The following is a 13063-nucleotide window of genomic DNA, read 5'->3' as shown; positions in this document are numbered from 1 at the left end:
ACCTTAGAGCGATCACGCACTCATCCTATCCGAGTCCGTGAAAATACGTTCCTTAGAACTATTTGTATGGTAGCTTACGCACTACTTCCGACTTCCGTAATCCGAGAAAATATCTCGGATGTGCCTGGGATTCAAATCAGACATATGTATAACGTAGATAAATATGTCAAAGATGTCCACTGAATAGCTTGGATTTGGATCAGAGATCGGATCAGGTGTAAGCAATATCCGAATTCGGTCCGAGTTTTTATATATCCGTATTTTCACGGATTCGGATCGCGTGAGTGCGTGATCGCTCTAGAGGTAGCCATATTTTTCTTTAATTTATATCATAACCATAGCCTGATATTTGACATAATAATATCGTCGATTCAGAATCAAACCGAGAGTTCACTCTTCACTATGACGCGTGGGGGATATTTTGCCGAAGCGAATGTGACTTTTTAATTACAATCGGTTCAGCAGTTTCAGAATTTATCGGTTACAAACAAACTAATCTTTCATCATTATACCATTTAACTTATATCGGTGTAGGTACATCCTTGTTGCGCAGAGTCTCTCCAAAAGCGTCCTGAGAGCATGAGAGAGGAGGAAATTGTCAGATCCCTCACATCATGAAGTGATAACGTTCTCTTACTAGTAAAACAAAATCCTGTAGCGATGGGCTTTTTTGGTAACTTGGTGTATCATAAGCCTTCAATCCCGCACTTAATAGAATGTGTAGCGACATCTAGTGGTGAGTAGTATAGCTAAAGTGTGTAGCGCCTTTTTTTGAACAGTAGCATAAACAAAAAATACAGCGCCATCTAGTACGCGACATCGACAACATAAATGTAAAGGTCCACGCAGATTTCCGAGGCAGGATAAATTTTAAAAAATAATAAAATAATTTTAATTTTATTTGAATATATGGCGTGGAATATTAAGTATTACACGAAATACTTAATATTGTTATGACTACGGTTAAAACAATCATTTTGTAAGTTATTATCATTTATTTTTAATTTATTCATTTTGTACCTTCAATATTAATATATTAAATAGGTAGGTAGATACTTACCTTATTGTTAGTTTTAGAAATAGGCTTAAAAAAATAGCTAACCACTTACTTGTGTATTTATATCCCAGATAAAGCCTCAGGTTCTCAGTGTAGTTCAAACCGCCATCTGATGTGGTGTCCCAAGGGATGTAAATAATCTCTTCTATCTTCAGGAAGTTCGCGAGGGTTTTCATCACGAGGTGACAGGTGTATTTCCCGGCCACGTCGTTTTGCGCGTCGGGTTCGTTGATGAGCACGAGTTGCCGCCATTCGAAACTAGATGGCGCAGAAAGGAAATGTGTTAGTGCAAAATATACGAATAATAATAATTATATATATGCATTCTGCCAACTCTCACGTATGGTGCTCAGACTTGGTCCCTGACAAACTCTCAAAAGTCCAAGATCAAGGTTTGCCAAAGAGCCATGGAACGCAGCATACTAAGTATAAAACTAGCAGATCGCGTAAGGAATTCTGCTATACGTTCCAAAACGCGAGTAACTGACGTTGGCCTTGCAGCAGCTTTACTCAAATGGGACTGGGCAGGTCATGTGTGCCGTATGCCAGATGAGTTATGGGCAAAATCTGCTTCTTTTTGGACGCCCCAGAATCATCAACGCCAGCGTGGTCGGCCGAGACGACGTTGGCGTGATGAATTAGATAAATTTACAGTTACGTGGCCTGAAGAGGCACGAAATAGAAAATTGTGGAAGGATCGGAGGGAGGCCTTTGCCCAGACGTGGGACAGCACAGGCTGATTTAGATTAGATTAGAATAATAATTAGAGCTAACTAACTTTTTTCAAGGTAGGGGACGCTTCGAATCGGCACAAAAAATAACTGTCATTTTGTTCGGCATACCTACCTTCTTCCAGCGTTTTTTGACGATTTCACCTATAGTACACGACAGGTCGAGCTGGCAATCGGAGTGGGGAAGCCCCGGAAACGACGACCCTTTCACCTTTCTGCTTCCCAGACGCAGCGTTGTGCTTTTGCAGACAGAGACGAGCGGTAGTGCGAGGCGTCTTCCCGCCTCATAGCCCGATAGTCATCTCAACCTATCACGGTTTCGCACTATAACTAGGTACTTAGCAATTATTTACTTAGCTAGATGACCATCCATCACGGTAGGCGTCAGAATAATCCCTCACATACTTAATTAACGAATGTCTATTACATTTAGTTATCCCCTACTCGGTGGTTATCCCCAGCGTAATCATTAGGACTTAGGGTATGGGGTACTCAGACCAATTATATCCAATAGCCCGGACAAAATTATAGAACCTTATAGTTAGTCGTCTAGGGATACAGTACAAATTGCCTATTACTTATTACATAGCGCAGTGTGGGACGACCTCCAACCCGCTGGACTGACGACCTTAAGAAGGTTGCGAGAAGTGGGTGGATGAGGAGAGCGGAGGATCGTTTGTGGTGGCGTGCTCTTGGGAAGGCCTATGTCCAGCAGTGGACGCAAACAGGCTGATTGATTGATTGAAACTTTGGAGATAAAGGGGGAAGAACGGTATTTTTTTAACATTTTGCAATATAAATCAAAAACCGCTTATTTGAATATTAAAATGCAATCAGGCATGTTTTATGAATTTCAAATTATCCCTGATAATTTGCAAGGGCCTCATTACATCAAAAGATGCAGGATCTCCAGTATTCCCGAGGGAAATCATAAAGGGATAATAGGGGAATAATTCAAGTTCCCTAAACCGCTAGTATATAGGTATCTACTTAAGTATTTCATCAATACATTTGGGGCCGATTCTCTTATACACAATCTCTAAACTAAACTAAATTAACAGGCATAAATCTAGTGCTATCCTTTTTCGCAAGCAACATTATGAAAGGGATAGCAAAAGATTTAGACGTGCAATTTTAGTTTAATTTAGAGATTGTGTACAAGAGAATTGGCCACAATGGGGCCGATTCTCTAGCACACAATCTCTAAACTAAACTAAATTAATAGGTCTAAATCTAGTGCTCTCCTTTTCCGCAAGCAACATTATGAAAGGGATAGCAATAGATTTAGACGTGCCATTTTAGTTTAGTTTAGAGATTGTGTACAACGGAATTAGCCACAATGTCCCCTTATGATAATGACATACAAAGCTTTATTTAATTTTTACTAACTGACTGTCCCATAGCTGTAAGCTGTGATAGCCTAGTGGTTCGGACGTCCACCTCCTAATCGGAGGTCGGGGGTTCGATCCGGGACACGCACCTCTACATTTTGAGAGTTATGTGCGTTTTAAGTAACATCGCGAGGAAACCTGCATGCCTAAGAGTTCTCCATTGTGTTCGCAAAGGTGTGTGAAGTCTGCCAATCTGCTATGGCCAAAACCCTTCTCACTCTCAGAGGAGACCCATGACCTATTTTAGTCAAGCGTATATCTATAAAAAGACACCTACAGTTACACTAAACTTGTTGAGTTGAGCTATAATTTATAGCTGCAAGCAAGCAATGAGAAGCGAGTGTGTAGTTGAGATAGTTTTCTGGCAGGGCCAGCTGGGCCATGAGCGAATGTGCGAGTATGTATGACGGGCGAATACTCTTTCCGGTCGCTCGGAAAATATTATCACTGACAATCCTAATCCTAATATCCTAATCCTCATCCTAATGCTAATATTAATACCTATTATAAATGTGAAAGTGTGGACGTTTGGATGTTTGGATGTTTGTTACTCAATCACGCAAAAACGGCTGAACGGATTTGGATGAAATTTGGAATGGAGATAGATTATTCCCTGGATTAACACATAGGCTACTACTATTTATCTATTATATACTATTTATCCCAGAAAATCAAAGAGTTTCCGCAGGATTTTGAAAAATGTAAATCCACGCGGACGAAGTCGCGGGCATCAGCTATAGTAATATAATATTACCTTTCAAGTCACGGGGCTGACTAGGCCCAAGTACTACTGACACGGGTCCAACACGTACAGGGTTTATGAGAGGGTTAATCTAAACCGTGAGATGAGATGAATACAAACGGATGCTATCTTTCAGTAATTGAAAATAATAAAATTAATAATATTATGGCGAACAATAGGTACAAGCCACATTAGGCGCGGGCGAAGTCCCGGACATAACCCATAAAAGGGCGTTTGTGCACTCATCCGTATTTGGTTCGTATCCGTGATTCTTCGAAGTGGCCGTCATACAAATAATATGTTGACTCATTCGATTCGTATTTTTACGGAATCCGTGATTTCACGGATATGTGCACAAACGCCCTAATTTTATAAATACGAAAGTGTGTCTGTCTGTCCGGCTGCTAGCTTTTCATAGCCCATCCGCTAAACCGATTTTGACGAAATTGGTACAGAGATAGTTTGCATCCCGGGAAAGGACATAGGCTACTTTTTATCCCAGAAAATCAAAGATTTCCCATGGGATTTATAAAACCCTAAATCCACGCGGATGAAGTCGCGAGCATTATCTAGTAAAATTTAACATGGATAGATTACAACATGGGGTTAATCAAGGGGCGGACCAACAAATTCCTGAAAGGGCGGCAACGCATGGTGGTTCCTCTGGTACTGCAAATGTTCACGGGCGGCGGTACCTAATCACTTAACATCAGGTAGGTCCGCCTGTTCGTTTGCTCGCCATTTTTAAAATTAAAAAATATATAATATTATATAAAATATATAACATGCATACGAAGGGAGTACCTACTTAATTATTTTGTGTCTGGGTATCATTGGGTAGCTATAATGACTTTAATAACAATTGTGTCGATTTCGATAAAAACCGGATAGTAACCTTAACAAGTATTAGGTAACACCCTTTCTGTAATATGTAAGATTATTGGATTATTGAAATGTCGATTATCATTTATGTCAAGTCATATAATTTAAGCTTTGCGTAAAGTTGGTACGTCAGTCGTTTTTCGCCAAGTTATATCAAAAAGTTGATAGAAGTTGATACTTAGTCAGTTACTCAATCAGTCAGTCTGCCCGTCACTTTTTGCTTATCTGCGACAGGTCGAGATAGCAATCGGGGTATGGGGTTGGGGGACGCCCCGCACGTCACCCGCGCTCGTCTGCACCATGTTAGCGCGGGGCTATGCTGGTGTGCGGGGCCTTCCCTCCCCGATCGCCATCTCAACCTGTCACGTACGATTGGGGACGACGAGATGGTGGATAATTGGCAAAAGTTATTCTTGGTGGTTTCTGACAGGTAGAGCGACCATTGGTACCTACTTAAAGGCAAAAATAATGAAACACGGTAGAATAAAATATTATAATCCGATATACCCAAAAATGTAACGCTATAACTACATCAAGGGTAATATCAAAGTATGTTGTTGCCAGCAATACTTGGATATTACCCATGGAATAGAAATAAAAGATGTCTTTTATCCTGTAAAATGAGATCGCGGAATGGTAATAAGATCTATAGAAAAGAAAGATAAAATCTAATGAATGTTTTCTTTACGATCCTGGCCTAACAATGATATAAAAAATTGGGTTATTTGAAAGCATTTTTTCTTGTAGCATTGGGTATTTTTTGTTCCAAAACAATACCTTATTTCTTTGCTTGCTTAGATTAATTCAGAATACGGCAAAATTGGATTCGGTACCTACCTACTTATTCAATGTTACTATTGAAGGCATTATTTCAGAATTTGGCAAACTTCTGCGAGATATTAGCTGATATCAGTACCTATACGCTGAAATTGCTTACCTATAGATATAGATACTCTACCTAGGTAAGGTAAGATGCTCAGAGATAGAGTCCTCTTTTATCTTGTACTATAATGATTGAACTTTGTCATCCATACTAATACTAATATAAATGCGAAAGTATATCTGTCTGTCTGCTAGCCTTTCACGGCTCATCTGTTCAACCGATTTTAACGAAATTTGGTACAGAAATAGCTTGCATCCCGGGGAAGGACATAGACTACTTTTTATCCCAGAGAATTAGATAGTCTCATGGGATTTTTAAAAACCCTAAATCCACGCTGATGAAGTCGCGAGCATCATCTAGTAAAATACATAGGCTACTTTTTTCCCGGAAATCAAAGAGTTTCCGCGGGATTTTAAAATACCTACTTCCACGCGGACGAAGTCGCGGGTATCATCTAGTCAGATATACAATGTAACAAGGCTTTGTAATGCCAGTTTAACAAACAACGCCTCAATAAACTTATGAAAACATCGTATGAAAGCTTTCTACGGGCGCGTAAAATAAAGCCGACAATTCCTTGAAATATTACCCCAGTTTGTTCGCTTATATCCACACTTACGCAAGAAAACATTTTAAGATGCCTACTTAAACAATTGAGTTAAATATCTGAAAATGGTATTTCGACTTTCGGTTGAAAATGAAGGAACACGAAGTGTTTCAAGATTTTCGGAAACTCTAAGGAAAGGGAAATGACAAGGGATTTTCATATGCAAGTGGCAAGCAAGCTATACAAGAAGTGATCTAGGCTACACGGGATTTTTAAGAACCTCAACTCCACGCGGACGACGTCGCGGGCAAAAGCTAGTTTAAACTTAAAACTGGGCGGTTACGCACTCATCCGATCCGAATCCGTAAAAATACGTTCGTACACACACACACTCACACATACACACACACATGCATATGTTGGGAATCACCTACTAGGTATTTTTACTAGTTAATTGAGATTGATTTCATATTATATTGTAAAGCTTGCTAAATTATTTGGTCTCTTCAAACGTACTGTTATAATTAATAACTATTTTTAAGTAATCTGTTTAACAAAATTGTTATCCTATTTGGCCTTATTTTAAGTCTGATATTATGTAAAATTATATTATCTGTAACGCTGTTGATTACAAATAAATGAATAAAATAAAATAAAATGTGGGTATGATAGCTTGTGATATTTTTTACATTCGTATTTTCACGGATTCGGATCGAATGAGTGCGTGATCGCTCTAACCGAGCTTAATTCTTACTTACTGTCGCATAACATCGATGAGGAAATACGCCAGATCCTTGAACCCCACGGGACCAGCTCGCACCATCATGTAGAACTCGTCGTGGCATGTCTGCTTCGACTCCACAAAGTCGAAGCTGAAGCCTCCAGTGGTCAGGATAGGGGTGCCAGTGCTGCCGAGGAACTTGGCAATTCGGGCCACAGATGCTGGAAAGAAAGGGCATAATTTCAGATCCTTTTTATAGCCTCACTAGCCTTGACTTCATCCAAGTGGATTTAGCCCATTAAAAAAGTTGCTGGAAAATCCTTTCTTAAAAAGGGGTTGGCTATGTGGTTATAGAGATACCTATTAACTACAAACATTTGTTTATTGTTTCCTCGCGAATGGGAGAAAAGTAAACTCGTTTAGTTTAAAAAGACGCGGCTGGCGCCTCGTCCTTTTAAAATAACTTCAGAAGTATTCGTCTTCGCCTCGTCTACTCTACGCAACATTACGTATAATTAACAGATTTTTCAACAGCCCCTTAGAGTATAGCGCACCACGGTAAATATTCGTACGTTTTTTTCCGCAAAATCTGTGAATCATAGAAAAAAACTATATGGAAGAGCGCGCAATGCGTAATTAATTCCGCACCGGATTTTGATACATTTAAATTCAAATTTACGAATTTTAAGAGAAAGCGCGCACTGCTGTGCGGCGAGTTGCAGTGCGTTTTAAAATCCGTAAATTTTAATTTTATTTCTATTATCTATTAAAATCCGGTGCGAAATTGATTCCGCAGTGCACGTGCTTCTATGTAGCTCTATAGTTCACAGATTTTGCGGGGGGAAAACGTACGGAAAGTTATACCTAGTGGTGCGCGCTAGCTCTTAAACTTTAACAATGTATTAAAGTTTAAGGGTGTCTGGCAGAGGTGTTTGTGTTTGACTGATTTTTAATACACAAACTGTCAAAGCGTCATTTAAACTTGTTTATAAAACAAAACCTACTTAACGTTTATTACAGAGAATTAATCAAGGACCGTTTAGTGAGGCGAACATAAGGCTTGTTGCCTTTCGTGTAATTGTGTTGACATTGCCATCAACACCGTGCGTCTAGAACTGGTTCATGTTTCTAATTGGACGGACGGAATATTTTGCTCGTTTACGTAGAGTTAGAACTACGTAGTGTGGGCAACACAGAAAACCTGGCATCTGTCACCCGTCAGTGGAGGTGTGACAGCGCGCGGGAGTAAAAGAGGAACGGGATAAAAGTAATTAAGCGAGATATAAGTACTAGGTGATTAATTAAGCTAGATATAAACTAAGTGGATGTGACAAGTGTACCTGAATATAAGACTGTGGACATTGGAACTGCGTTTGATTCATACTAGGGTCATCCCAAGACTAATAAACCCGGATTGGAGGTTAAGTTGTTTATATCAGAAGATTGGATGTGATTCATGCCCAAAAATGCGGGTCTATCCTGGAAGATGTTAAAAGTGCCTGTACAAGACGCATAGCAACATATTTATTAGGTACTTATATCGGAAATTATATGAAGAAACCTACCTGAACGAATAACAAAGTGAATATGAAATACATACAAACTGCAATGGTGCTACACTATTACTTTGGGAGTACTTTAGTAGACCTGTGTCGAGTTGGAGGACTTGTCTCCAACGCAACTACTCAAGAGATTGGTTGGAGGAAAGCACCTTATACTGTCTGGAACAAGCAGAAGTACGTAGGTCGATGGGTCCAATGCATCCATAGGTTGTATTGAAAGCGGTGAATCTGTGTACTTACCTTCTTACAGTGAATGTTCATTAAAGCATGGGTGAATATTAAGAGTGCCTAATGTAAGATTACTGCATCAAAATACCTAAGTAGGTATTTGATAAGTCACAATATTACCAATTGATACTTTTAGAACAGAGTAAGTGAAGGCTATAATTATTAATAGTAAGTAGATATCAGCATTATGACTTATTTGAGAGTTAAAAGTAAGGGATTATAGTTTTATTCTGACCGCTTTAATGGATTATTATGTAGAGACATACCTAGCCCTAGATTTGATCTATGAAGTTATAAGTAGTATTAGTATTAATTTCAAGACTGGATGCAACGCACCATAGTACTAACACCTTGTATTTTAAAATCGAAATAAGGTAATAAGTGATATGAAATACTTTAAACCAAATAGGCACCTACCTATATTAAAGTAGAATCAAGAAAACAATTAGATTATTATGTAGGTAAGTACTTGATACATGAGCTAGTGTAGAAATAAAAAAGTAGAGTTTATTTGCTAGAATGTGGTACAATTTGGTCTTAAATCTGTTTTGATCTAACACATTCAACCAATAACTGAGTGTGCAAATTATTACCTATAGTACATTATCATAGCATAATAAAATGTGAAAATTTAGAATGAATAATATCTACTTAACTCATTTATATATAACTTTATCTATCTAGGAAGTAATGTTGACAATATAATTTTATTCAAGTCTTAATTTAAATCATTCAACAATCATTTTAAAAAAAGAAATATGTACATGTGCTTTAGTTAAAAATAGAAATAATAATCTTACAATAACAACGGTCATATCTACATCAATGGGTCAATCAATGGTTTTAGTGCAAAATTTGGGTTATATACAGGGGTCTGATATAATCAAGTAGGTATGTACTTGATACTGGTGTCGCTTAAATGCAATATTTCCGAGATTATTCAACTGTTACCATTTTTTTCATGTTCGACAACTTTTCTGATGATGTACACGACCCTGTGACCCCGACTTGACGATGAGGTCGACGAATGTGAGATGAACAAGTGGTTTTGGCCGGCATCTGTGGTGGAGAAGTGCACATAACCTTCAAGTTGTGATTAGAAGCAGTCATGTACCTGCATGGATCGGATAAGAACACAGTAACTCTTGGTGTGAGGCCTGTTATAATGATACAAAAGAAAAAAAAAAGCTATCCCGGGCTGCCTCATTATGATGGAGGGTGTAACCTCAAGGTATTGTTATGTAATACAGTAATAAGAAGGTAAGAAACATCTGAATACTACTATGGTTAATTGAAGCAAATCTAGTTTACCTAGTAACTAAAATAAAGTCTTAAAACTTTGAATTGAATAGTCTCAATATGAGTAGTTATTCTTGTTTAATTAAATAATTACATACTTAACTATACACATAGTAATATTTTAGTACAATTTAAGGATAGAATGCCTGAAATATGTGTCAGGTGCATGTGTTTTCATTACCTACCATTTAATGTAAGATTTTTGGATTTGGGTCTATGGTAGGCATGGTATGGTTGTGAGAATGATAGACAGTGATAGGGAGACTAATAGAGTCGATTGCTAGATGCACCCACTTAATACCTATCTACCGACTGAATAGTCTGTATTATGTACTGACAGACATAGATCAACCCGCAGGCCCTGCATAATCAAATATGATTTGAGTTCTCTACTAAGCTACTACTGGACACAAAGAAAAGATTTTGGAAAATTCTACCTGGGGTGGATCAGCTAATAAATAATTAATTGGTCCACTAGATAAAGTAGGTAACATTGAACCTATTTTGAATCTGTAGGTTTACTTATTCGACCAAATTAGAGTTATTAGATTACTTTGAATACCTAGTAGGTATAGGGTATGAAATATCAGGTTTGAATTAATCTAACTATGTACATACCAGAAACAGAAAGACATACACCACTTATGCTCACGAAAGTAGCCATGTGGATGTTGGAATTTTATTTGATTCTTATACCAATAAAATTTATATTAAGTGCTAGTATGTACTTTTGTTCCGTTTGCTCACCCTTGTGAAAATTATAAATTACATTGGCTGCAACTACCATTTAAGGAGAGGTGAGGTTATGAAAGGAAAATGAATTGAATCATTATTATATTAACCTAAAGTGAATTTAACTGATCAGATCAGATGAAAATAAATAAATGGAATTGAATTAAAATATTTATTTATCAGCATAACTAACAGTGGTTCTTTCAAATGTTCTTAGAGTTTTATAATTAAAAAGGTAAAATTATATGAGCTATCACATTCATATAAAGTCACTAGTAGCTGACATCCTCTTATACTAATAGATGACATGCATTCGTGATTTTTAGAATTCGGAAAATAAAAATAATAATAAAATGAAAATACGTTTCCACTTCTCATGCTCGTAAGGTTCTATTTTACGCTGGCTATAAGAGGACTAAAGTGCGTTTCATGCTGTTATGCACAAGGTATTTATAGGTAAACAACAGTCTCTCTGAATGACATATGGATGAAAAAGAATGTATGTAATTTCTATGGTGCCAGTGAACTTTTGCACTTGTATTGAGGTTGCGACCTATACCTACAAACTCATTACAGCACCCTCATTTAATCCCTACTCTTTTCGGACAATCTATAGATATGTACTTATAGTAATATTATTGTTACATTTCCTCGCAATCGAAGTGAAAAGCAGTGTTTATAACTCGACTCAAGTGGCTTGTTTGGTGCCCTTGTTGTACAATCTGCTACCATAAATCAAAGCCTTTAGGTACTTACTACCTCGGAAAAACACGCACTGAACAACAGGTTAACTACCAAGTACATCATAAATTATTTACTGTTGTTATTATTGGATTGGCTTACCAACTTAATAGATAATACTATCTGCTGTAATAATAGAAATTAGAAAGAAATACTAAGTTACGAAGTTCAATTTTTATGTACGAGTAAAGGAAACTTTGAAACATGTGTCTCTAATAACAAAAGAGAGTTACGAAGGTCTTATTAAATGAAGTGGCAATGACTGTGGCAATGTTATGTATTACAGGGTCTGGATTGTTGTATTATACTATATATAGCTCAATTTCTTTATATAGCCTACTAACACATAATTTTATCATATCGTTGTTTCTCGGGTATAAATAATGCACGAATAATTCGATCTCTGACTTAGGTTTAGATTTGAAATAAGAAATGAAATTGTCAGTATACAGAGAAGTGTAAATCTTAACCTTGCAAGCCCCATCGGATAAATAGCGGAGAAACGGATTCCCTACTTTTACTGCCCAAATTTTGACTAGCTATTTGACTTTGGAAAAAGGAGCTTATGAGATGCATATTTTTACTAAATAAATAAATTATTAATATAATTATTATAAACAAAAGACGGATTGCTCTCTTGTGTGTGTGCCCTTAAATTATATTAAAATTTCAAACGAGTTGCACAATTATTATCACTTGCAGACATTACACGTAGGGCGATTGTCTAAAACCTGCATCAATCATTATTGTTCTGATTGGCTGAATTTGTGCGATTCTTGTTGCAACAATGCATTGTGGCCAATAGTGAGCGAGCATTAACCAATCAGAGATGATTGCGATCGTGACATTGTAGCTGTCAAACAACCGCGGTAGAGCCCACGGTGAACTAAAGATGTTTACTACTGTAGATACCCCACAAATAGTTGAGAATATCGATTTGAGTATTGAGTTCAGTAGTCTCGATAACTAGTCTTTCAAATCATTAATCAAATTACTAAAAGCCATAAAGCAAATTAAGAAGAAGATTAATCAAATGAGGTATTAAGGGAGCAAACACTTAGCGGGTTTGCCATAACCGTTGACACTATAATATTCATTCTATTGACTGTACACAAATAATCGCTTCTGGTGGCTGTCTTGAGGAAGCGAATTAAAAAAATAAAATAAATGGTGTTTAATATTGTTATGATATAACGTGTCATTGTTATGAATGTGGTTATTATTTTTAGACTCTAAACAAACTGACAACTAGTGAATGAGAGAAAAGGATACCGACTTATGTATGGACTTACTCCTGGTGCGATAAGCGGTGATTCCTGAGAATATCTGAAAAGAATACCGACTTATGTATGGACTTATTCCTAGTGTGATAAGCGGTGACTCTTGAGAGTATTTTATGATAACCTAAGGAGCAAATAAGAGAGAAGAATACCGACTTATGTATGGACTTATTCCTGGTGTGATAAGCGGTGATTCTTGAGAGTATTTTATGATAACCTAACAAGCAAATAAGTGAAACGAATACCGACTTATGTATGGACTTATTC

The 13063-nt window shown here is 37.3% G+C and overlaps 1 protein-coding gene across 3 annotated transcripts in view; it reads right to left on the bottom strand.

The window, feature by feature from the left end:
• The window catches only part of LOC117992211 (atrial natriuretic peptide receptor 1-like), a 180342-nt gene that overhangs the window by 115497 nt on the left and 51782 nt on the right, over window positions 1-13063 (bottom strand). Inside the window, exons 4-5 of one of the 3 annotated variants that reach the window (XM_069505799.1) lie at window positions 6992-7175; window positions 1110-1315 (exon numbers count right to left, since the gene is read on the bottom strand). In XM_069505799.1, coding sequence (XP_069361900.1) covers window positions 1110-1315; window positions 6992-7175 — 390 coding nt within the window. Of the gene's footprint in view, window positions 1-1109; window positions 1316-6991; window positions 7176-13063 lie in introns of those variants that run through there. The other 2 variants (XM_034979870.2, XM_069505798.1) reach the window with 2 other exon arrangements.

This window comes from Maniola hyperantus, chromosome 21 (genome assembly GCF_902806685.2).
Source record: "Maniola hyperantus chromosome 21, iAphHyp1.2, whole genome shotgun sequence".
Classification (NCBI taxonomy): Eukaryota; Metazoa; Arthropoda; class Insecta; order Lepidoptera; family Nymphalidae; genus Maniola; species Maniola hyperantus.
The sequence above is the reverse complement of the archived record's forward strand: the minus strand, read 5'-3'. Positions and strand labels throughout refer to the sequence as shown.